The 25,732-nt window shown below is 50.9% G+C and overlaps 1 protein-coding gene across 1 annotated transcript; it reads left to right on the plus strand.

Annotated features, from left to right (window-relative positions):
- The first annotated feature begins 1,657 nt into the window (after positions 1-1,657).
- Positions 1,658-24,119, plus strand: VIL1 (villin 1). The gene is made up of 19 exons (XM_036254386.1): positions 1,658-1,750; positions 2,081-2,155; positions 2,934-3,130; positions 4,663-4,771; positions 4,921-5,031; positions 6,580-6,782; positions 6,894-6,972; positions 7,145-7,243; positions 7,936-8,089; positions 8,652-8,752; positions 8,841-8,978; positions 9,806-9,964; positions 11,231-11,410; positions 11,928-12,073; positions 15,912-16,056; positions 16,465-16,653; positions 18,609-18,677; positions 20,397-20,537; positions 23,853-24,119. The coding sequence occupies exons 1-19, from the start codon at positions 1,676-1,678 to the stop codon at positions 23,964-23,966; spliced, it is 2,484 nt and encodes an 827-aa protein (XP_036110279.1). The 5' UTR covers positions 1,658-1,675; the 3' UTR covers positions 23,967-24,119.
- The last annotated feature ends 1,613 nt before the right edge of the window (positions 24,120-25,732 follow it).

Genomic DNA, 25,732 nt, shown 5'->3' on the forward strand with positions numbered 1-25,732 from the left:
GCAGGAACCAGGGGTGAGGCCAGCTGGGGACAAGTGGTCCTCCACCCTGGCTCATATCCGAATCACGGGGGAGTTCTGAAAGCACCATGCCTCACCTACCCTGGGCTAATAAGCCAGCAACCTGGGGGACGTGGCTTGCACACGAGACTATCACTATTTTTTTTTTTTATCCTCACTCAAGGACATTTTTGCATTTATCTTGAGATAGAGTGGGAGGGAGAGCGAGAGAAACATGCATGTGAGAGAGACACATCGACTGGTTGCCATCCACATGACCCCAACCGGGGCTGGGGACAAACTGCAACCAAGGTACATGCCCTTAGCGGGAACCGAACCCGGGACTCTCTGGTCCACCGGCTGACGCTCTGACCGCTGAGCCAAACCAGCCAGGGTGGGAATATCACTATTATTTAAAAGCTCCCCGAGTGACTGCGATGAGCAGCTGAAGTGCAGAACACAGCTACAGATCAAAACCCAAAGTGCCATAAAAAAGGCTTGGGGAGGGGCGGTTTCTTCCAGCTCAGCAGGTGAAGGGCAGTTCACAGTGGGAGGTTCACTCTGCCATTCATCCACCCACCCACCCAGCAAAGTGCCGCACCGGCTAGGTGCTGAGGATTCAGTACGGAACAAATGAACCTGACCCCGCCCTTGCGGAATTTACATCTTGCGGTCCACCAGAACAGTGATTGAGGGGTGCTTGGGGGTGGCTGGGAAGGAACAGGAAACTGCTGCATACACTTTTTTATTGTGGTAAAACACAACACAAGATTTACCATTTTAACCACCCGAAAGCATACAGTTCAGTGGCATTCAGCACAGTCACAACATTGCACAGCCGTCACCACTCTGTCTAGTTCTAGATTTTTTTCAACATCCCACGTGGGAACTCCATACCCAATAGCAGCGATTCCCCATTTCTCTCTCTCCACAGCCCCTGAAAACCATGCTATCTCTATGGTTTTGCCTATCCTGGGTATTTCATATAAATAGTCATATAATACAAGCCTTTTGTGTCTGGCTTCTTCCACTAAACATAATGTATTCAAGGCTCACCCACATTGTAGCATGTATCAGTACATTTTATGACTAAAAAATACTCCATTGTGGGCATATACAACCTTTTGTTTATCCATTCATCTGCTGATGGACATTTGGGAGGTTTCTACCTTTCGGGCTATTGTGAATCATGCTGCTATGTTCAAGCATTTGTTTGAACACCTGCTCTTTCCATTCTTTTTGGTGCATACACTTTTCAGCCTTTATTATTCTTTGCTTTCTTAAAAAACAAACAAACAAAAAAATCTAATTTTTTTTAACCAAGCATGGCTTTGATGAAAATTTTTCAAAAAGAAAAATGGTTTGGGGCTAGATAAAGAAGGGCCTGGAGTGAGAGTCTAAGGAGTGGGGGCTTTATTCAGAAGGTGACAGAGAGTCAAGGTAGGTGTTTGAGGAAAGAGCGACAGATCAGAAATGGGTCTCAGTCCTCAGCCAATCAGGACCCAGCACAGGGAGCCAAGCCCCCTCTCCTCCCCAAGCTCCCTGAGCGCTGGCCTCCTGGCACTGATGGGAACTCCCAGGGCTGGGCTGGAAGAGCAGCAAGCAGCATCTGAACCCCAGGGTGCCCCCAGCTCCTCAGTGCTTCCTCTCACACTTCTTCCCCCTTAGGCTTGTCGCCATGACCAAACTGAGCGCCCAAGTCAAAGGCTCCCTCAACATCACCACCCCTGGGGTGCGAATATGGAGGATCGAGGTGAGGTCTGCCTGGGTGTGGGGTGGGGGAGAGGACTGAGGGAAGGAAAGGCCTGGGGTTACTCTTACTGTCCTTCGATCCTTCCCTGCTAGTGTGGGAGCCCCTGATACTGTCCCCAAATGCCCCTCTGCCCTCTCCTCAGGCATCAGCCTCTTCCTCCTGCTCCTTTACCTCCTCCCACCTTCACATCCCTTCTCCTCATCAGCTTTGTCCTGCCCTCCTCCTCCTGACTCTCTGCCCCTCCCAACTCCTGTGCTTAAGGGAGGAGGAAGTGGAAGTGGGGGCTGGGGTGGTCCAGGGCAGCCCCTCTGACCTCCCTTCTCTCCCTAGGCCATGCAGATGGTGCCTGTTCCTCCCAGCTCCTTTGGTAGCTTCTTCGATGGTGACTGCTACGTTGTCCTGGCTGTGAGTGGAGGGGGTGGGCAGGGGAGGGGGCTGAGTAGAGAGCAAAGCCCACTGTGGTATCAGGGAAGAAACCTGAGGCTGGGCAGTGGGAACAGCTGGCCTGGCTTCAGCCCAAGACAGTCCTTACTGGGTGTGCCCAGGCACCGTGCTTGATAGGATCAGCGATGTGAGAGGCTCTCCCTGCCCTTGGGCCACTGAGCTCCCAGCTGAGAAGACCTTCCGTAGATTTATTGTCTTGGGGACCTTCTGAGCTGATGGAATGTCACTCTACCTCAAGTCCCTGTTGCCAAAATTCACAGTCATCTTCATATCACCCTCTTAGTTTTGGCCACATCCTGGTACTACCTATGCTATTGATGCATTTGTATTATTTCTTATTAACTCACTTTAAAATTTTAAATATATTTATTAAAAAATATAACTCTATATCGTTACCATAGTGGAAAGCTGTGTCCTGTGTCCCAAACAGAAAGGAGCTATAAAATATTTACATAATAGTTATTTATAGACATTTGTTTGATCACCTAATCACCTTGTGGACCTCTGATAGTCCATGCAAATCACTTTGGAAAATGCCGCTATAGTCCAGCCAAGTTATTTCCAAGAGGAGATGAGCAGGCCCAGCGGGGAAGCCACTTGCCCTTGTCTCAGGGGAAGACGGGAGCCATAACTCAGGGCTCATCTGTGGCCCCGGCCGCATGTGTGTGGGAGACCACACAAAGCAGGCAGGCTGTGGGAGCCCAAGGTCTTGAGTACATTGGACATCCCCTTTCCCTAGATCCACAAGACGGGCAGCAGCCTGTCCTATGACATCCACTACTGGATCGGCCAGGCCTCGTCCCAGGACGAGCAAGGGGCGGCTGCCATCTACACCACGCAGATGGACGACTTCCTGAAAGGCCGGGCTGTCCAGCACCGAGAGGTCCAAGGCAATGAGAGCGAGGCTTTCCGCAGCTACTTCAAGCAGGGCCTTGTGTATGGACGAGCAGGCTGGGGAGGGGGACCGGCCAGGGGCGGAACACCTGAGGCCGGGGGACAGAGCTAGGGTTGGGAAGGGAGCCCGAGGCTGGGGGGGAGCCCATGAGGGTGATTAGCGTTTTCCACTCCCCTACTCCCGGTTCTGCTGTGGCCTTGTCCTTGGTCTTCATTCTTCCGAGTGTTGTCTTTGGCTGACCAAATGCCATTCTGAAATTCTGTAACTCTGTGTACCATGAATTTTGTAAGTTAACCTTCAGGGCATCACATCAAGTCTCTCCTCTAACCAACTGGCAAATGACTGCTCCTTTATCTAAAACAGGCTTTTCATACTAAAAGCCACATGCCCTACTTTTTTGAAAAGTCCGAAGTTCTAGCCTCTGGACTTTTCCAATGGGAACACCGAGTTGCTACTGCTCTGTAGTATAGGCCAGGAGCTCTCCAGTGAGCCACAGTCCCCCACCTTCGGTCTTGCTGCTCCCCTTCTTCTCACACTTACAGCAGCATTCACCCCTTTGGGCATTTGAGCTGGCACCTCTTCTGTCTTACTCTGCTTGAGCTGCCATAGCAAAGTACAGTAAATACAAAAAATACAAAATAGACCAGGTGGCTTAAACAACATAAATTAATGTCCTTGCAGTTCTGGATGTTGGCAAATCCAAGATCAAGGTGCCGGCTATTTTGGTTGCTGGCCGGGGCTCCCCTGCTGGCTTGCAGATGGCCACCTTCTCATTGTGTCTTCACCCGGAGAAGAGAATGAAACTCTCCGATGTCTCTTCTTATAAGAGCCCTAGTCCCACCATAAGAGCCCCACTCCCATGACCTCATCTAAACCTCCTCAAGACTGTTACCTCCCAAAGGCCCATCTCCAACACCACACACTGGGGGTGAGGGCTTCAGCATATGAGTTGGGAAGGGATACAGCTCAGTCCATGGAATCTGCTCTCTTCCTCCCCTTCAGTCCCTGCCCTCAGAGTCCTGCACTGTCCTTCCACATGACCGTGTAGTTGTCTTCAAAGGCCTCTCAGGAGGGGAGAGACTAAGGTGGAGTGAGGCAGCCAAAGGTGCAAAGTTTCAGAAGGCACTCACTGCCAGGGTCATGCCAATGTGGGCAATGCACCAACCTGACACTTGCATGACCCTGAGAGTGAATGTCTTCTTAAAGTTTGCACCTGAGGCTTGGCCGGTTTGGCTCACTGGTTGAGCATTGACTGATACACCAAGAGGTCACTGGTTCGATTCCCGGTCAGGGCACATGCCCAGGTTGTGGGCCTGATCCCCAGTGGGGGGCATGTAGGAGGCAGCTAATCGATGTTCTCTCTCGTCGATGTTTCTATCTCTCTCTCTTCTTCTCTCCTTCTCTCTCTCTAAAAATCAATAAAGAAAAAAAATTCTTTTTTTAAAGTTTGCACCTGAGGTGTCTCAGGCACCTCACCCTAGTCCCAGCCCCAGTCCCCAGATGGCCCTGTGGCAGCCAGGCACCCTGTCATACTTCCCAGCCCACTCTCGGGTCAGCTCACCTTTCTTCCTAGGATCCGGAAAGGGGGCGTGGCTTCCGGCATGAAGCATGTGGAGACCAACTCCAGTGAGGTCCGCCGGCTGCTGCATGTGAAGGGCAAGAGGAACGTGGTGGCTGGAGAGGTGGGCACCAACCAGCGCCCTAAGGCATGGTCTCCTGTCCCCCTCCCAGCCTGGGTGGAGGGCAGAGGCCGAGGAGGGGTGATGGGGAAGAGATGATGGATGATGGAAGGGGTCTGAGTAGGGTCTGTACCTTTCCCATGGCTCTCCAGGTGGAGATGTCCTGGAAGAGTTTCAACCGAGGGGATGTTTTTCTCCTGGACCTTGGGAAGCTTATCATCCAGTGGAACGGGCCGGAGAGTAACCGCATGGAGAGACTCAGGGTAAACCCTGCCCATGCAGCACCCCTCCCCCCAAGCCCCACCCGCCCCTGCACACCAGCGCCTGACCTCCCCAGTGAGGCTTGCCGGCTTCTGCCGCCCCAGCCTGCCCCACTTCCCCAGGCTCTCTCCCCAGACGCGTGTCGGAAGGTGGATCCGAGTCTCCGTGTGTTTGGGGACAGGCATGCATGTTGGAGTTGACGTGTGCACTTGCGGCTAACCCCCTGAGATTTAGTGGGTTCCCGCTGTGTGGTCCGCCCTGGGCCAAGCGTTTGCGATCCAGTGAACGAAGTCGGCAGAGCTCTGCCCTGGCTCTGGGTTCTAGCTGGCCATCCAGTGGGGGAGACGGACATGAAGGGATGGCGGAGAAGTGAGGGGTGGGGTACTAGCTCTAGGGATTCTGGGGAACTCCTGGGAGTTGAGGAGGGCGGGGAGGAGAAGGCCCTAAGGCAGGAGCTGGATGGCTGGGGTAGGGGGACTGCCAGAGCAGCCAGAGCATGAGATGGAGTTTCAGGGAGCTTAGACAGGAGGCCAGCAGGTCTCACAGGGCATGGCATGTGGTCCGAAGGCTGTGTAGGGGGGTTGGGATTTGTTCTCAGTGCCAGGAAGGCTGTTGAAGGCCCACTGAATTTTGAGTGACAAAAGCAGGTGAAGGAGCTAAGGGGACAGAGCGAGCCCTCTGTCCATCAGGTGAGGAGAGGGGCAGGTGCCCCGGTTCCTTGGACTGGAAAGGTGGAACCACTGGACTTGTGTGTTGCACGGGGGTGAAGAGAGGGGTGAGGCAGCAATTATAGGGATGGGCCGAGTCCCACTTCCTGAGACGGGAGGGATCAGCAAGCAACAGATGTAGGAAGGAAATGTAGAGTTCAGTTTCAGACATCTTAAAATGGGGCTCTCACGGAAGTTGGGTGAATTAGGTGAGAGCAGAGAGCTGGGCTGGAGATGGAAATATGGAACAGGGTGAGCTCACCCGGGAGCGGGAGAGAGGGTGCCTGGGACTCAGTGCCAGTAACTGAACAGAAGGCACTGGGTTGAGGAGGGTGGGCCAGGGTGTGTGTGAGTGTGTGTGAGCCCACGTGGACTGTTCACCCTGGGGGGGTGGAGTCTGTGTGTGAGGACATGAGAAACTGTGCTGTGTGTTTGTGCGTGTGTGTGCACTTGTGAAGCTGTGTCTTTGTGTGTGTGTGTACATGTGTTCAAGCATGCTGTCGGGCAAAGAGATTAAGTACTGTGATCTGCAGAGCTCAGCTTTTGTCCAAAACTGTGAAGTAAAATCACAATTTTCAAACAATGTCAGAAATGAAGGCCCACAAAATCCACCCGAAACACCTTTCTGCCAGTGAGGAAACCTACTTTCCCAGAAGGTTTTCACCTGGTTTCCTCACATGCACCTTAAAAGCCTGGTCCCCCTCAAAGGAGAAAAGTAGGGAGATGCCTTACCCCTTGGGGCTGCTGCAGGGTTGCCTGTGGTCTCCTGGCGTGGTTTGGGGTGGTGGTGGATGCCGCCCTGTCCCCGCCAGCTTCCATGGGTCACCCAGTGCTTCCCTGCAGGGCATGACCCTTGCCAAAGAGATCCGAGACCAGGAACGGGGTGGGCGCACCTACGTGGCAGTGGTGGACGGTGAGAATGAGAAGGAGTCCCCACAGCTGATGGAGGTCATGAACCACGTGCTGGGCAAGCGGAGGGAGCTGAAGGCAGCCGTGCCTGACACGGTGGTGGAGCCGGCACTCAAGGCCGCTCTCAAGTTGTACCAGTGAGTGCCCAGCTGGGCTCCTCCTGGGCGCTGAGGGGCTGGGGGGGCGGGCAGGCTGCCCAGCTGCGGGGTGTGAGACCTCCTGGCCTATGCTGTACCTTTGTCCTGCAGCGTGTCTGACACAGAGGGAAAGCTGGTGGTCAGAGAAGTCGCCACACGGCCACTCACGCAAGACCTGCTCAAACATGAGGTGAGAGGGTGTGGAGGCCCCTCCCTGACTCCCAGCCCCTGCTCCTTGCCCAGGCTCCTCGAGCCCAGCAGCACGGGGCCAGGGGGTGTGGGAGGGAGGCTTTCTGTGCCAGCGGCTCCCAGCCCAGCTCCGCGCCATCAGCCCTCATTCTGGGTCTCTCTCCTGCCTCTAGGACTGTTACATCCTGGACCAGGGGGGCCTGAAGATCTACGTGTGGAAGGGGAAGAATGCCAATGCCCAGGAGAGGAAGGGAGCCATAAGCCAGGCCCTGGTGGGCATGGGGTTGGGGAGGAGGGTTGTGAGGAACAGGGAGAGAGACAGTGGAAGGGAGAGGGAAGTAGGGTCAGACGGGGGCGTAAAGGCCAGGGGAGGCTCCAGGCCTGACCCAGCTGGGGGTCCGAGGGTCTGTTCTTAGCCATCTTGGGGGTTCTCTGCACACAAGGGAATCAACCCCCAGGCAACATGGGGCCTCCTCAAGATACAGGCTCCTACCTTAAGCTGGGTTCAGAGAAGGGAGAGAAAAATGGAGGCTGTCCTTCCCGCAGAGAGGATGGGATCAGCATGGGGCAGGGCCATATCAGAGTTTGGGGTCATTGTTGGGTAGGAGCCAGTAACCCTAACTGGCTTGGGGTCAGCATTGGATTAAGGGTTGGGTTCAAGTTGGAAGATGTGGCTGAGGTCCAGGTTAAAACTGAGGCGGGGTCAAGTTTGGGGTCAGATTTGGCCTTGGGGTGGGGGTCAGAGGTAGGTTTGGGATGGTGTCAAGTGTAAAGTCTGGTTAGGCTTTGGGGTGCGGGTCAGGGCACAGTCAGCACTAGGACTAGGTTTGGGTTCTTGTTTAGGTGTGGGACCAGGGGTAGGTTTATAGTTGGGTCTGGTTGGGGTGAGAGCCAGGCTTTGGCTTGCACTGGGGAGTGGTAGCTAGGGATAGGACACAACCCCAGTCACCCCCTCTCTTCCCAGAACTTCATCAAAGCCAAGCAGTACCCCCCAAGCACGCAGGTGGAGGTGCAGAATGATGGGGCCGAGTCCGCTGTCTTCCAGCAGCTCTTCCAGAAGTGGACAGTGCCCAACCGGACCTCAGGCCTGGGCAAAACCCACACCGTGGGCTCCGTGGGTAAGGGCCGGGTGAGGCAGGGTGGGCTGGGAGCCTGGAGTGGGGCCAGGAGCACCCAGACCTGACCTGCCTCTTGCCCTCCTTCCCAGCCACTCCTCTTCCATGAGCACCCCGCCCCCCACATCTGTGCTCCCCAGGTGGTGTAGGGACACCAGGGGCATGGAGAAACTCAAGAGTTGCCACAAATGGGAGCTGAGAATGACTTGCCTTTCATTTGGAGTGGGATTGAGTCTCCCTGGAAACCAAATAGCTTAGTCTCTCACCAAGACAATATTGGCTGAGGGCAAGCTCAGTGCCAGGCACCTGGGGGAGAATAAAAGGGTGGTCCCTCTCCTGGCTCCCTTGGGTGCCCTGGTGAAGCATGAGTCTTAGGGACAGGGAGATATGGTTCTGTATTATAACTCTGCCATGTGTAACGTTGGGTAAGCTACTGAATCTCTCTGGTCTTGGTTTCGTCATCTCTAAAGTGGGTCTAAGCGTTAGAGCTACCACTTAGAGCTGTTGTAAGGACCTGGAGGACCTCAGCTAGTAACATTTAGTGCCACGATTCCCTTCACTACAGCCAAGGTGGAGCAGGTGAAGTTTGATGCCATGTCCATGCATGTCCAGCCTCAGGTGGCTGCCCAGCAGAAGATGGTAGATGACGGGAGCGGGGAGGTGCAGGTACGGTGAGGGGAGGGAGGCCACCCCTGGGGGGGAGGGGTCAGTGAAGTCTATCCTGGACCTCACACTAACCTGGTACTGGTCCCAGGTGTGGCGCATTGAGAACCTAGAGCTGGTGCCTGTGGAGTCCAAGTGGCTGGGTCACTTCTATGGGGGCGACTGCTACCTGCTGCTCTACACCTACCTCATTGGCCAGAAGCCGAACTACCTGCTCTACATCTGGCAGGTCAGACCCCACCCGCCCCATCCAGAAGAGCAGCTCAGCTCCTTCCCACTGTACCCTTGCCAGTGGCCATGCTCTTTTTTTTTTTCCCCTTTATTGACTTTAGAGAGAGAGGAAGTGAGAGGGAGAGAGAGACAGAAACATCGATGACGATTAGCCGCCTCCCGCATGCCCCGCACTGGGGATCAGGCCCACAACCTGGGCATGTGTCCTGACCGGGAATCAAACTGGTGACCTCTTGGTGCATGGGTCGATGCTCAACCACCAAGCCACATTGGCTGGACTAGTGGCCATGCTCTTTGTGTTTCATACTCCCGGTGATGGGGAACTCACCCCTTTTCCATCTTGGGACAGCTTTGGGTGTGAGATCCCACTGACAATGAGTACCCCCATTCACAACCCTTTTCCTTTTTGTTTTGTTCCCCCTTTTGAGTCTCCTTTCCCATTTCCATGGCCTCTTGCACTGTCCCTTCACCTGCTCTGACTGTGGGTTCCTGTGTCCACATGTGAGAGAGCAGGGAGATGCTTGGGTGCTGGGAGTGAGTGGTGTGGTAGCCATGGTGTTTCCCCAAGAAACAAACAGTGAGGAGCAGAGGAGGTTTGGGATCAAGGCTGGGGTTGCAGGTGGGTCAGGGTTGGGCTGGGGCTGGGATCAGAACTGAGATCAGGGTCACGTTGGGTTTTTGGCTATGACAAGGTAATGTTTGATGGGAAGACAGTTGGGTTTGAGGCCTGGTCAGAATTGGGGATGGAGTTGTCACTGAGGCCAGGGATAGGGTCAGACTCAGGGGTTGGCCTCATCCCACCATTTCCATTCTGTTCCTCCCCAGGGCAGCCAGGCCAGCCAGGATGAGATCACAGCCTCGGCCTATCAAGCCGTCATCCTGGATCAGAAGTACAACAATGAGCCAGTCCAGATCCGAGTCCCAATGGGCAAGGAGCCACCTCATCTCATGTCCATCTTCAAGGGACAGATGGTGGTCTACCAGGTGTGGCTGCTGGACTGAGGGGCCTGGCAGTACCTGCAACTGAGGCAGGGTGGGCGTCCAGGAGATGCGAATGGGGATTGGGGATGGGGGTGGGGCTGTGGGTGAAGCCCTTCTCTGTAGGAGAGGACTCTTGAGGCTCCATCACTGACGTGGAACAACCACTCAGTGCTTTAAAAACACACGCAATGAGCCCTTGCCGGTTTTGCTCAGTGGTTAGAGCGTTGGCCTGCGGTCCAGAAAGACCCGGGTTCGGTTCCCACTAAGGGCATGTACCACAGTTGCAGTTTGTCCCCAGCCCTGGTTGGGGTCGTGTGGGTGGCGACCACTCGATGTGTCCCTTTCACATTGATGTTTTCTCTCTCTTCCTCTCTCTCCCTCCCACTCTATCTGAACAAAAAATGGAAAAATGTCCTCTGGTGAGGATAAAAAAAACAAAAACATGCAATGAGCACTTAGCATGTGCAAGTACTGTTTCTCTCCACACCCCAACTCTTTGGGTCCTTTACATGAAAGAGGAAGTTGTTTTGGCTAGACTCGCCTAAACAATGGACCTGTCCAAACTGCATTGGTGCCTTCCAACGTAATAGAATAGAAAGCTTCTGCATCATTTAAGCAACAACCTGTTTATTGAGCACCTACTAAGTGCACAGCCCTCTGCAAAGTGCCAAGTGGGGAGAAGAATGCTGTGCTGTTTACCATCTTGTTGGGAGAGCTGTGGACTAACAGCCTGAGGCACCATATGGGTAAACACCAGTAATACAAGCTGAGTTCAAAGGGGAATGTGAACAGAGTAATCTGGGAATAGTCATGGAGTTCCTGGTGGAAAGAGGGTTTGAAAGAAGTCTTGACATTGGAGTCAGCTGAAGAGCTCAGCAGAGGTATGATGAGGGCATGCCACGCAGGGGGCGCAGCAAGGAAAAAGGCCCCGGATGAAGGGCTCTGTTGGGAACAGTCAGAAGCCTGGCCAAGGTGAACTGGAAGGTTTGGAGAGAGTGGAGTAAGTCTGGAAAGGCAGTTTGCCCTTCATCGTGTGGGGCCTTCAAAGGCCCCTTTGAAGAGCTGGACTCTAGTCTATAAGCAGTAGGGAGCCACTGAAGGTTTTTGAGCAGGGAAGTGCCATGACCAAATGTTTTGGAAAGATTAATTTGATGTATAAGGACCTGGAGGGGCAGGCAGACCCTGCCCCAACCTCTCTTTCTGGTTCTCTATACCCCTCTAATTCCCCCTCATCTTTACTAAGTTCTGCTTTCTCTTCACACCCTGCAGGGAGGCACCTCCCGAGCTTACAACCCGGAGCCCGTGCCCTCCACACGGCTGTTTCAGGTCCGGGGAACGAGTGCCAACAGCACCAAGGCTTTTGAGGTCTCAGCCCGGGCCACCTCCCTCAACTCCAATGATGTCTTCATCCTCAAGACCCAGTCCTGCTGTTACCTGTGGTGTGGGAAGGTGTGTACAGGTCTCCCAGCGTCAGAGCAGACCTGGGTCAGGGTGGGAGCCTCTGGCTGAACAGGCCCAGCTGCCTCCAGTCCCATCTCCTCCTCCACAGATTTGGGTCTGGCCATCCTCAGATTCTAGGCCCCTGTCTGAGTCATTCTCTCATTGTTTGTCTCTGGCCACCCCTGTCTGTCCCAGTATTGGTCCATCTTTATGTCTTAGGCTCTGTCTCACTATCCCTGTGCCTGTCACTGCCTCTCCATCTAGCTCTGTAATGAGGACTCTTAGCCTCCAGTAGTCTTTCTCCTGCCTTGTAAGGACAGCAAAGCTTCTACTCTCTCCTCTGCCATGCTTTGGGGTGTCAAGGAGAGAGGATGGGAGAACTGTCTCTGCATCAGCCATGTGCTCAGAGTGCTGATACAAGAGAGCCCTTGCAGACCTGAGAGCTCAGTGAATGTGGCGGAAGGGTGGGGGTCAGCACGGCACTAGAGATGGTCTCCCCTAGCACATCCATCCCCCCTTTTCTCAGGGCTGTAGCGGAGACGAACGGGAGATGGCCAAGATGGTCGCTGATACCATCTCTCGGACGGAGAAGCAAGTGGTGGTGGAAGGGCAGGAGCCAGCCAACTTCTGGGTGGCCCTGGGCGGGAAGGCACCCTACGCCAACACCAAGAGGTAAGTGACTATAGGGTCCCTCTGCCTCCAGCTCACCTTCTTAGGCTGGAGAACCTCCCAGCACCTCCACTCTGTTGCCCAGAGCCTGCAGCAGGCATGGATTGAGGACTCTATATGGGCCCCCAGGGCCACAAGATAAGTCAGGAGCAGTCCACGCCCTCAGAACCTCTTAGGCACAGGCCTGTGTCTGTGCTGCTCACCGTGGTCTGTCTGGGGCCGGCTGGAGTGTTTCTCTGCTGGAGAGCTCACAGCCACAGGAGGCAGCTCAAAGAAAGGTTTGCCCTTTGGGAAGATGTCAGAGCCCACGCAGTTCCTGCCCTTTGGAGTTAGTACGGGACCCAGATGCTGAGGAGCACCAGCTGTAAACCCTCTTTCAAATGGCTTTTCTTTCTTTTTTTTTATCCTCACCCGAGGACATTTTTCCATTTTTTGTTCAGATAGAGTGGGAGAGAGAGAGAGGACGAGAGAGAGAGAGAAACATCGACATGAAAGGGACACATCAAGTGGCTGCCACCCACACGACCAACCAGGGCCGGGGACAGACTGCAACCGAGGTACGTGCCCTTAGTGGGAACTGAACCCCGGTCTCTCTGGACCGCAGGCCGACGCCCTAACCATTGAGCCAAACAGGCCAGGGCTCAAATGGTTTTTCTTAAGATCCATGACCCTCAGTTCAAAAGCCAAAGGGGGACTGCCGATCAAGACGGCGGCATAGGTAAACACGATACTCACCTCCTCCCATGACCACATCAAAATTACAACTAGCCCTGGCTGGTTTGGCTGAGCAGTTGGAGTGTCAGTCTGTGGACCAGAGAGTCCTGGGTTCGGTTCCCGCTAGGGGCACGTACCCCTCCCCCCAAAATCTGGTGAATGGAAGTCCTACAACTACGAAATGAAAGAAGCAGCCACACCAAGACTGGTAGGAGGGGTGGAGGGGCAGGCCCCACACCCACGTGTGTTGGATAAAAATCAGGAGGATACCTCAGCTGTGAAGGTGCCCCCTGAGGAGTGAAGGGTCCCCATCCAACACCAGGCTCCCCAGCTCAGGGTTCAAGTGTCAGGAAGAGCAATCCCCATAACTTCTGGCTGTAAAAACCAGTGGGAATTGAGGCTGAGGCTTCTGGAGTCCAGGCAGCTCCTCTTAAAGGGCCTGTGAACGGACTTACTCTCATTTGCTCCCTCTGGGCTCCAGCATGGGGGAGGCAGCTTGAAAGGCACCAGAGACATATGGGGAAGAACTGCGTTGTGTGGTATCCGGGTGAGAGCTGTAGGGCAGCTTTCTCCCGGAGAGATGCGCTGGAGGAGGCTGTTGTGCCTTGGGTGAGCCCTTCCCCCACGAGGCAGGCACATAGGCGCCATAACCAGAACTCCAGCAACCTGGATCACACTGTTTGCCCCGCCCTGGTGATTCCCTGAGGCCCTGCCCCATCTAACTTTCAGACCCACCCAAGCTGTTTTCCATAGGATTGGCCTGTTTTGGCTCAAGCTTTGGATTCTCCTAAAATCTCTCAAACAAGCAGCATCTGGCCTCAGTGAAGCCCATACCTCTTGCTAAGTGGACCCAGGCCTGGCATTAGCAGCAGCCAGTCTTGGTTCACAGGTTGGCCTCTCCTGGGCACCTCCAAACACAGCATAAGAAGCAGCCATCTGCAGGTCACCTTGTAGCTTATGCCTGGTGGCCCCAGGTAAAACACAGGCAGTGGCTGACCTTGGTCTGCACCTCCCAGGAGGAGGTCCCAGATCCAGCACACCCAGTAGATAGCTTCAGATACATCGAAGCACCATGACCCAACCACCTCCACAAGTGACGCACTCAAAGGGTGGACTCAGTGGGTACCAGAGCCTTGCTGGAGTAAGTCTTGCTCTGTATAGTGGGCCCCAGCACAGCTGATCCTCCCAGGTGATCAGAGGTCATAGCCAGTCCTTGCAGCTGATCAGCCAGAGTAAATCCCTCCCATTGAAATGCCAGCAGTAATTAAGACTCAATTACAACAGAAGGGTATATAGTCCACATGGGGGGGTGCACCTTGAAGGCCCAGCTGGGGTGATCAGGGAGGCTATGACACTGGACCCTATAGTACACCAACTACAATAGGCCACCCTAAGAAGCCCAGGAGACATAACAACTCTACCTAATACATAGCAACACAGGGAGGCAGCCAAAATAAGGAGGCAACAAAACATGTCCCAAATGAAAGAACAGAATAAAACTCCAGGAAAAGAATGAACAGAAATGGAGATAAGCAATCTAACAGATGCAGAGTTCAAAACACTGGTTATACGGATGCTCAAGGAATTTAGTGAGGACCTCAAGAGCATAATAGACTAGTCAGAAAGGAAGGATGCACTAACTCAAATAAATAATAATTTACAAGGTATTAACAGTAGAGTAGGTGAAGCCAAGAATTTAACCATTGATTTAGAATATAAGGAAGCAAAAAACACCCAATCAGAACAGCAAAAAGAAAAACGAATCCAAAAAAATGAGGATAGTTGTCTGGGACAACTTCAAGTGTACCAACACTCACATCATGAGGATGTGGAAGGAGAAGAGACAACAAGAGATTGAAAACCTACTTGAAAAAGTAATGACAGAAAACTTCCCTAACCTGGTGAAGGAAACAGACATACAAGTCCAGGAAGTGCAGAGAGTCCCAAACAAAATGAACCCAAAGAGGTCCACACCAAGACACACTATAATCAAAATGAAAAATGTTAAAGACAAAGAGAGAATCTTAAAAGCAGCAAGAGAAAAGCAATTACTGTAGTTACCTACAAGGAAGCTCCCATAAGGCTGTCAACTGATTTCTCAAAAGAAATTCTGCAGGCCAGAAGGGAGTGGCAAGAAATACTCAAAGTGATGAAAAGCAAGGACCTACAACCAAGATTACTCTATCCTGCAAAGCTGTCATTTAGAATCGATGGACATATAAAGAGCTTCCCAGATACGAAAAGCTAAAGGAATTCATCACTACCAAACCAGTATTTATGAAATGTTGAAGGGTCTACTTGAAGAAGAAGAAGATAAAAAATATGAACAATAAAATGGCAATAAATACTTATCTGTAAACATTGAATCTACAAACTAAATGAATGAACAAGCAGCAGAACAGAAACAGACCCATAGATACAGAGAACTTTTTGATGGTTGCCAGATGGGAGGTGGGTTGGGGAAATGGGTGAAAAAGGTGAAGGGATTAAGAAGTACAAATTGGTTGTTAGATTGACAAACCTCAGAAGGCAGGGCTGGGGGGAGGGAGGGTGCAGGAAGAGATACGAAAGGATTTACATGCATATATGCTTAACCAATGGACACAGACAATAGTGTGGGGAAGGCAGGAGGGCGATTGAGAGCTGGGAGGAGGGGGGTCAATGGGGAAAAAGGGAGGGGCATCTGTAATACAGTCGGCCTTCATTTATCGTGGTTAATTAGTTCCAGACTCTCCGTGAAAAATGAATTTCTGCAAAGTAGAATTCTTTATTTATATACAGTTGTCCCTCACAAAGTGGCGAGGGATGACTGTACTTTCAACAATAAAAGTAAAAATAAATAAAAAAGCTAAAGGGCATGTACTGCAGTAGCAGCAGGAGGGATAGAGGGAAGATATTAGCAAGAACTTCCTAACAGGACTAGAGAAGAGCTACTAGAATGCATGCCCCGGAAAATCAGTGGGAATTTCTCCCGTGGAGTACTCTTAGACTCTTGGGAGGAGGGGGGAACTTTCATGTGATCAGAAGAGGGCTTTCCATGTTGGAGTCCCTCTCTCAGAGTTCTGTGTCCTTGATTCTCTTCCCCACACCTTCCTTCTGCCAACACAATCTTTTCTTCATTCTGCAGACTGCAGGAGGAAAATATAGTCTTCACTCCCCGGCTCTTTGAATGTTCCAACCAGACTGGGCGCTTTCTGGCCACAGAAATCCCCGACTTCAATCAGGATGACTTGGAAGAAGATGATGTGTTTCTGCTCGATGTCTGGGACCAGGTAGAACCAAGGCCTGGCCAAGAAACACTGGCTTTAGAAATACGGAAGATTTGATGTTTCCTTGGCTCCCATGTGTCCTTACTCAGAGCAGTGTTATCATAGAAGCCTGAGAAAGGAGAAGGCAGCCTAGAGGGGCTGCTGCGTGGGATGTATCTTTTCCAAAAATCCAATTTATTTCACGTGGCAGAGCAGTGTTTTGAGGGGCTTTGGCTCCGAAGTCACATATTGCAGAATATCCAAGTAGAGAGCATCTGTCCAATCTCCTCATTGCCCAGATGCAAAGTCAAGGCCAGATGGGCCTGTCCAAGGGCAGGCTCCACTGTTGGACATCTGAGCCTGAGTGAACCAAGGCAGACGCTGTGGGTCGGGAGGACAGGGAGGACTGACCGAACTCCCGGCTGTCCACAGGTCTTCTTCTGGATCGGGAAGCATGCCAACGAGGACGAGAAGAAAGCTGCCGCGACCACAGTGCAGGAATACCTCAAGACTCACCCCAGTGGCCGGGACCCTGAGACCCCCATCATTGTGGTGAAGCAGGGACATGAGCCCCCTACCTTCACAGGCTGGTTCCTGGCATGGGATCCTTTCAAGTGGAGTGTGAGTGGTCTCAGCCCACCCTGGTCCTTAGAGCCCAGCACATCCTTCTCTGGGTGGCTTCCTCATGGTACATCCGGAGGGCAGGTGGACTCGCAGGCATTCCCGTTGTGATAGATGACATGTGAGCTATTGTAAAGGGGTTAGAGGGGCCTTGGAGTGAAAAGTAAGGCTGCAGTAAGATTATCAAGCCCCCTGGTGAGTCTGAGGGTGAGGGTGAGGAAGAGAGTGAGGAAGAGGGTGATGGAAGGATGTCTGTCGAAACCCAGGCTAATGACAGTACCTTGCTTGTACACTAGATTTAGCTCAAAGCTATTGGACATTATTGGTAAGAGCTGTGCTCAGTAGCCCCATGTGGCTAGTGGCTACCATATTGGACAGCACAGAAAGAGGACATTTCCATCACCATGAAAACTTCTATGGGACAGCGCTGGTGGTCCTCATGCCAGATGAAAGAAAACATGTCAGTTCTAAAGGATAGACAGACGTCTTCCTGGTACTAAATTCTAAGCAAAATAGGTCTCGCATGTGGTCCTTACCTGACAGTGAATCAGACTTCCACGGGTGTTTCCTAACCTGGCCCCAGATAGAAGCAGAGGCAGGTCCTCAAAGGGGAACCTAGAGAAAGTTTCTGCAGGAAGGAGGAAGGCTCAGGTTAGAAAGGGTGCTGGGCCCTGGCCGGTTTGGCTCAGCGGTTAGAGCGTCCACCTGCGGTCCGGAAAGACCCGGGTTCGGTTCCCGCTAAGGGCATGTACCTCGGTTGCAGTTTGTCCCCGGCCCTGGTTGGTCGTGTGGGTGACAGCCACTCGATGTGTCCCTTTCACATCGATGTTTCCCTTTCTCTTCCTCTCTCTCCCTCCCACTCTGTCTGTACAAAAAATGGAAAAATGTCCTCGGGTGAGGATAAAAAAAAAAAAAAAAAAGAAAAAAAAAGAAAGGGTGCTGGCCTGTGGTGGCTTCGGGCGTGCTAAATTGGCACAACAGATGAGGCTAGGGAAACAGCTTTGATTAATTTCCTCAAATACATTAAAAGAAATTCAGTGGTTGATGGGCTGAGTTTAGTCTTGAGAATGGATTCAAACAACTCAAAGTTGCAAATCCAGGTGCCAGAATTTCTTTTTTAAAAAATTTTTTTCTTTATTAAATTTTTTTTAGAGAGAGAAGGGAGAGGGAGAGAGAGATAGGAACATCAATGACAAAGAACACTGACTGGCCGCCTCTTGCATGCCCCCCACTGGGGATTGGGCCCACAACCTGGGCATGTGCCCTGACCGGGAATCGAACCAGTGACCTCTTGGTGCATGGGTCGATGCTCAACCACTGAGCCACACCGGCTGGGCGAGGTGCCAGAACTTCTTAAATTCCCATCATCAGTGTCCCAAGTCAATAACTCTCACCTCAAATCTGGGCCGGATTCTCTCTGACTTCATTCATTTATTCTTTCTTTCACTCAGCATAATGGAAGCTCATGATGTGTGTGCTTGGTGCAGGCCCTGGGGATGTGGAGATAGGGTTCCTCATGGAGCCTGGGTCCCTCCTACTCCCTCTACTGCTCTGTGGCAGGGTTCCCTCCAGGCTTTAAGGGGAGCCTCCCAGTTCTCCAGGACGTCTGAGTCCCCAAGCACCTATACAGTGTAGGCAGGGTTCTTAAGGCTTTGAGGGACTGCTTGTATGGGATCTCAGGCAAGAAAAGATCATACTCCTCTGTCCCTATGTTGGGCTGAGTGGGGGCAAATTACCCCCTGTCCCAGCCTTTTCTGACCTGTCAGCTCCTTCAGCACCAATCCTCACCATCCCATCTCCTTTCTCAGGGACCCTCCTCCAGCCCCCACCTAGCTCCCTCTTCCCTTTCTCAGCCCCAGGCCCTAGGCCAGCCTTCTTTCAACTCTTGGAGGAAAATGCTCTTTTGTCTCCTCTGCTGAGAACCAGGCCTAATTTGTTACTGGCTTTATATGCAGAATGCCAAATCCTACGAGGACCTGAAGGCGGAGCTTGGCAACTCTGGAGACTGGGGCCACATCACTGCTGTGAGTATGGGCAGGTGGCTGGGCCCTGCAGTGGGCATCTGACCCTGATCAAAGCTGTGGGGGTTGAGAAAGCTCCAGAGAAGATGCCAGTGTCCTGTGCTTTCCTTCCCATCATTTCCTCCCACGTTTCATGGAAGTTCTTGCTGTTTCACTTCAGTGTGTCTGGCTGTTTTGTCTCTCCATTCCCTAGTGAAGTGATTCCCACTTTTTGTCATGCATAGGAGACTGGGTGGTGAGGAGCTAGGGGGTGAGGGAAGCATAGTAAACTGCAGATTCCAAGGTCTCACTCCCCAAAATTCCGGTTTATAAAAGTGGGTTGAGACTCAGGAATATGTGTGTTTTTCATAAGGGGGCCAGGGAATTTGGTGCAGTTAGTTCATAGATGACACTTGGAGAAATAATGATTTCTTACTCTTGTCAGCCCTGGGACCCTTTCTCCGGGTAGAATAGCTGCACCCCTTCAGTCTTTCAGCTGGTTAAGAAATGCATGTATCCTGGAGGCTGGGATATGGAAATACAAAAGCAAAACCTTTTCTTTAAGAAGTTCACAGGATTGCAGGTGAAACAAAGCCAAGGAGACTCGGCAGAAATGTGTCCAGAGCAAGGAAGCGATTGCCCAAGCTCACCAGTGTCATCAGCAGATAATACACATGGCTCTTCAGCCCTACCCAAGGCTGGGAATCCCGTGGCATTTATAACCCTTCTTACTAGATTGATGGTACAGGCAGGAAAGTATGGGGTGGTCAAAACTATGTGACTTCACAGGTGACAATTTTACAACAGATAAGAGAAAGAGGGTCATAAATGTCCAGGGTAGACTTTGAACATCTGGGATAATCCATGGAGAAGTTAACATGTCATAAAACAGCCCTGGCCAGTTTGGCTCAGCAGTTAGAACGTCAGCCCGTGGACCTGACAGTCCTGGGTTCAGTTTCCACTAAGGGCATGTACCTTGGGTGCAGTTTGTCCCAGGCCCCAGTTGGGGTCGTGTGGTTGGCATCCACTCGATGTGTCTCTCTCACATCGAGTGGATGTTTCTCTCTCTCTCTTCCCTCTCTCCTTCCTGCTCTATCTGAAGATAAATGAAAAAAAAAAAAAGTCATAAAACAAGAGTCATCTTGAACCAATTGGCTTTAGTTGGATACACAGCACTAAGCTTTAGCTCATGCTAATTCAATGTTGTGTTCTTAGAAGTGTGTGTATGTGTATGTGGGCAGGCTGGTGGGGGCTGGGGGTTATGGAAGGCATCTTTTTTTTTTTTGGTATGTGCCCCTAGCGGGAATGGAACCCGGAACTCTCTGGTCCACAGGCCGATGCTCAACCGCTGAGCCAAACCGGCCAAAGCAAGGCATCTTTTTTTTTTATCCTTACCTGAGGATACTATTGCATTTATCCTCAGACAGAGCGGGAGGGAGAGAGGGAAGAAGATAGAAAGAGAAAAATCAATGTGAGAGAGACACATCGACTGGTTGCCACCCACACAATCCCAACCAGGGTGAGGGACAAATTGCAATCGAGGTACGTGCCCTTAGCAGGAACCGAACCCGGGACTCTCCGGTCCGCAGGCTGATGCTCCAACTGCTGAGCCAAACTGGCCAGAACTATGGAAGGCATCTTGAAGGAGGTGCCCTAGCATCAATGTTGACTTCAGAGAGAAAGGCAGCCTGGGAAGTAGCCTCAAACTAGTTGAAGTAACAGTGGTTCCATTTTCTTCCCTAGGAGATCACGAGCCCTAAACAGGACATGTTCAATGCTAACAGCAACCTCGATTCTGGGCCTCTACCCATCTTTCCTCTGGAGCAGTTGGTGAACGTACCTGTGGAGGAGCTCCCTACGGGTGTGGACCCCAGCAGGAAGGAGGTGGGTCAGACTTGAAGAAGAGCTAAGGCCTGTCCACTGGTTGGACAACACTTATTGACCCCCAGATTGTACCCTGCAGATGACCATGTGCTGGGGGTGACCTGGGGAACAAAACATACCTGATCTCCACCTTCACGTGAATTTACATCTCAGTGCAGGGAGAGATCAAAGGAGCCGGATTACACTATTATTTAATTTCAGTGAAGATAAGTGCCGGAAGCCCTGGCCCATTTGGCTCAGCAGTCGGAGTGTTGGCCCGCGGACCAGAGTGTCCCAGGTTTGGTTCCCGCTAAGGGCACGGACCTCGGTTGCAGTTTGTTCCCGGCCCCAGTTGGGGTCGGGTGGGTGGCAACCACTCAATGTGTCTCTCTCACATCGATGTTTCTCTTTTCCTCCCTCTCTCTCCCGCTTTATTTGAAAATAAATGCAAAAATGTACTCGGGTGAGGATGAAAAAAAAAAGATAAGTGCCAGAAGAGTATTACAAAAAGGAACCAGATTTAGTCGGAGAATTCCTTCTGAAAGGCGAACAATAACTCAGGCAGAGTGGGTTATTCCTGGGAAAGGGAACAGCACGCAGGAAGCCCAGAGGCAGGGAATAAGCACAGGGTGGAGCAAAACGCCAGAGTGGTGGCAATGTTAGCTGGGTGGGGCAGCTGGCCAGAGGGTCAGGGGCTGAACTAGCAGTGACTTCTACGCCGCATTAGCTATGGGGGTGTCATCCTAAAAGTGGAAGGGAGCCATCACGGTTGAAGCAGGCGGATGGCGGCGAGGTTTTGCTTTTAAGCAATCACTATAGCAGCTCAGTGAAGAATGCATTAGAAGGTGGCAAAAGCAGCAGCTGAAAGTTAGGCTGAGAGGCAGATGACAGTTTAGAATAGGTGGTGGTGGGGAAGGTGACAGGAAGGAGATGGTTTAGAGAAATATTTGGAGATAAAATGGATGACACTTGGTAAGTACCAGATAAAGGGTGTGAGAGAGAGAGGGAGAAATCGTGTTATTTTCTGAGATTAAAAACCAAAAACAAATAAGAAAACCTGGGTCAGACTGAGCTTAGAGGGTGATCGTGAGTTCAGTGGAAGCGATGTGGTTTGAAGCACCTGGGAGACACCAGGTTGAAATACGTGCTCGGCGGGCAGGCAATTTAGAGTGCCGGGCAAACCCATCTGGTCCATGGGGGAAGAGTTTGGCAAGAAGAACTTGCTAAAAACACATTTCTAATATTCATTCCCACTTCATGAAGATCCAAAATAGAATTCAAATCTAGCTTGATGGTGTACCAAGAAAGAAAATTTACTGTGTGTAATAATCCATAAAGAAGTCTTACAAATGAATTAAGAAATCTACCAATGAGAGATGCCCGATTTCTCTAAGAATATCCAAATCTGTTAGGGGTTTGGGTCCAATGTATGTGGAAGTGTATTGCTCTTGCGTCCTGTCCTTCACCTTGGAGAGCACTTCCATGCATTCTGTCCCATATATGCCTATCTGTGTCCTCACTATAATACTGGGATGCTCTCAATATATTATTCATAATAATAATATTACAAATATTATTTGCCCAGCCCCTGCTACATAAAAAGTGCTCTGTAAATGTAAGCTGTGATTATCACTGCTTTTTCTACTCTTGAGAAAACTCTGGTGCAGAGAAGGGAAGTGATTTGACATAACGACTTAGTAGCAAAGACATACCAAGAACCAGGTCTTCTGAGTCCCCCAGTTAACATCATATCAAGTAGCATAAAGAAAGGACTTCTAAAGGGAAGAGCAGCTGATGTTATTGAACCAGGGATAGGAGACTAAATGGATTGCTAATTTTGAATGAAACAAACAGAACCAATGCAACTCCAACAGAGTAGAAGCAGTCTAAGAAGTCTTAGAGCCTTTTAAAAAAATCAGTTGTCCATTGCTGATTTTTTATCATGGGAGTAGCATACATTCTTGTGGGAGAGCTGTGGGTTCAATGCCAAGTGGGGAGGGTGGGAGAGGTCTTCAGACCTCTGGCTGCTCCAAATTCAAAGTTGGAGCCAGTGGCAGTGAACAGTGGGGTGGTGGGTCTGACTGCAGGCAGTGGCAAAGCGTGTTTGAACACCAGTGAGTAAGCCCCAGATAGTCAGACGTGGGCCTGGGTGAGGCCAGTAATGAGCTGGCAGAACAGCAGGTTCAAGAACCAGACCAGTGGAAAGATACAAGTCCACTGGGATGGGCAGTCTCTGCTATCTAGCCTGGGGGTCAAAGTCCAGAATTCTCCACCAAGCTGCAGAGCCAGCCTGGGTGGGCCTGAGAGGGCACCTGAAGCCACTCGCAGACCCAGGACACTGGAGACACAGTTGTGAGGGACCTGGCAGGGGAGGGGAATGCTACAGACAGACTTGGGGTAGGCAGCTCTTCCCTATCCACTGATGCCCAAACCACTCATGTTTACTCTCTTCTTCCAAAACAAGGCACTCCGCTGCCCTGCCTGGGGGAGTGGGGAGGGCTCCCAAGAGCCTTGAGGAGAGAATGCCTAGGGGCTGGAGGCAAATCTAATGACAGGCTAGAGAAATGGGGCATGAGACCTCCTGAACTTGAAATCCAGCTGCAGGTGTTTACTCAACTGTTCAGTTCAGGGCTCTCTGCCGGAGTCAGTAGCGTTCCCCAGAGCAACTCCCCGATATTCGGAAGAAACCCGTTCACCCCACCCTGATTCCTCCTGGTGCCTGGGGGAGCAGAGATAAAGGCTGGAGGGTGCTGTTTTATAACTGCTTCAATTTGGGGTTCTTACTTGAGTGTGCCTTGAGGGCATTTAGCTTGTGTAAACAGTAAGTAGTATGGTCATATTAGCTGGGAGGCACGGTCATTTCAGGCAATCCCATCTTATGGCTGAAGATACCCAAGTCCTAGAAAGGACTTCTAGCTGAAAGTTCACTGTTTCCAATGTAACTTTCATATGTAATGTTATTTTCATCACCATAAAAACATTACAAAGAAGCAAAAATTGGCCTTTAAGAAATTTCTCCTGTTTTATAGAGGAGAGAGACCTGGAAAGAGAAGCAACTCTTTAGCCAAGTTAAGTAATGTCCTACTTATTTCAGGGCCACTGTGAACTTGACCCTGGTCAAAAGGAGCTCAATCTACCTCGTTAGCGTCCTTTTTATTATGTTCCCAATTCAGGGATCAAATTTCTTGGACTTCAATGCCACCTGCCTCATCCCTTTCCTGACTCTCCTAACATCGCCTGTTTTTGCTTTTCATTTGCTTTCTATACCACACCTATATGACTCATCAAAGCAAACCCTGGGGAAGAATGTGACCTTTGCCTTTTGGTCCGTCCTAGGCGCACCTGTCCGTTGAGGATTTCACCAAAGTCTTGGGAATGACTCCAGCCGCCTTCTCTGCCTTGCCTAGATGGAAACAACAAAACCTCAAGAAAGCGAAAGGACTATTTTAAGTCGCTGTGGCTTCGAAGCAGTTTCATTTTGTTATTACAGTGGAACCTCTGTTCTCAAACTTAATTCATTCTGGAAGGCTGGCTGTTCAAGAACGGGTTTGTTCCAAAACCTAATTTTTTCCCATTAGAAATAATATAAATTGAATTAATCCGTTTCAGACCCACAAATGATTGTTTTAATCTCTTATATACAGTACATGTCTAATGTACTGTTTAATCTTTAAACAAACACTTTTCTTAATTTTTCAAACCACCCCCCTACTGGCCTTAACCGAATCCCTTTCAACAAGAGTCCCAGGGCCGTTGTCCAGGAAGGCAGCCTGTGGCACCTCGCACCTGTGACCAGTTTCTTTCACACCGTTAGCAGCATCAGCACTCTTGAAGGCCTCTTTTTTGTTTTAAAATTGTGCTAATGGTCCATTTCACCAGCAACAAAGGCATTCTCTCCTTTCTTTTTGCCTCAGAGACCTTTTTGTCATGCTGAGGTATCAGCATGAAACGGTTGTCAGGTAGAAAACATTCTGTTCCACAACCAAGACATTTTTTCTGTGAACAACTTGGTGGAGAACCACAATGTTGAGATGGGAGACATTTGAGAACCGAGGTTTGACGGTACTGGTATTAATCCTTTACAAAGTGAAATTCTTCGCTGGTACCTGGGAGCAGCAGTCTGTGGCAACACCTTTGTTGACTAACCTACTCCTCCAGAAAGATGATGCCTCGGTAAGGAGCCTGTGGTCCCAATTTCAGCTCTCAGGAAGGTGGTCATGTTACTTCTATCCTGGGGTGTTGCATCACTTTAAACCATCCTGCTCAAGAACTTCCCTTCTTAGATGAGCCAACACTGTTCTGGAATCTTCCATAGGCTTTTCTTTATCAATGGCAGGTGGGCAGAACCATTCTTCACTTTTACATCTTTCCCAGAGTAATGGGCTTTTCCTTTTCACATATGCTTCCCTCACGGCCTACCTACCTTGGTGACAAGTTAACTGGGATCCTTTCTTTGAAAGAGTTCAGTGGCCTAGGAGATGGCCTCAGTAGGTTTCACAAGACTCACTAACCAGTCCTCAGTGAGAGCAACATATCCACTGGGTCGAGGCTTGAGGCTTAAGGGCAAATATGAATCGCAAATGCTATTACACCCCCTCTTTGGTGCTCTTACAAAGGCAAAGGAAGAGCATAACTAGGCCAATGCTGGGCTTACAAACTGTTATCCAGAACCTCTGCAAAGCTTCCCCAGCTACTCGGATGAAAATAAGGGGAGCAGCCCTGGCCAGTTTGGCTCAGCAACTGAGCATTGACCTGCGGACCAGAGTGTCCTGAGTTCGGTTCCTGCTTGGGGTACGTACCACAAAAAAGAAACTAAGGGGAACTTGGTGCTGACTGTGGGCATATGTTGGTTTACCATCCCATTTCCTTTGGGGTTTAACAGTGCTGCACGGAAGTCCAGGTCTGAAGGCCAACAGGAGGTGACTTCCACAACTTCAACAACTATTGTTAAGTGTCTGCAAGAATATGTCCTTTTCAGAAATAAGTCAAACCGACACAAGGTTAATAAAGGCTTTAATTTCACACACACAAAAAAACTCTATGCATAATTTAAAAAGGAAACCAAAACAAAGAAAAACTGCAAAGGATACAGAGGAACAGTTCTGCTAAAACACAGATAAAGTGCCGCTCCATACAAAACAAAACAAAGAATCAGAAGTCACTCTGAAAACAAAATCACCTCACAGATAATGTGGCCACAGCTGCCAGCAAACTTG

This window comes from Molossus molossus, unplaced genomic scaffold, assembly GCF_014108415.1.
Source record: "Molossus molossus isolate mMolMol1 unplaced genomic scaffold, mMolMol1.p scaffold_m16_p_11, whole genome shotgun sequence".
Classification (NCBI taxonomy): Eukaryota; Metazoa; Chordata; class Mammalia; order Chiroptera; family Molossidae; genus Molossus; species Molossus molossus.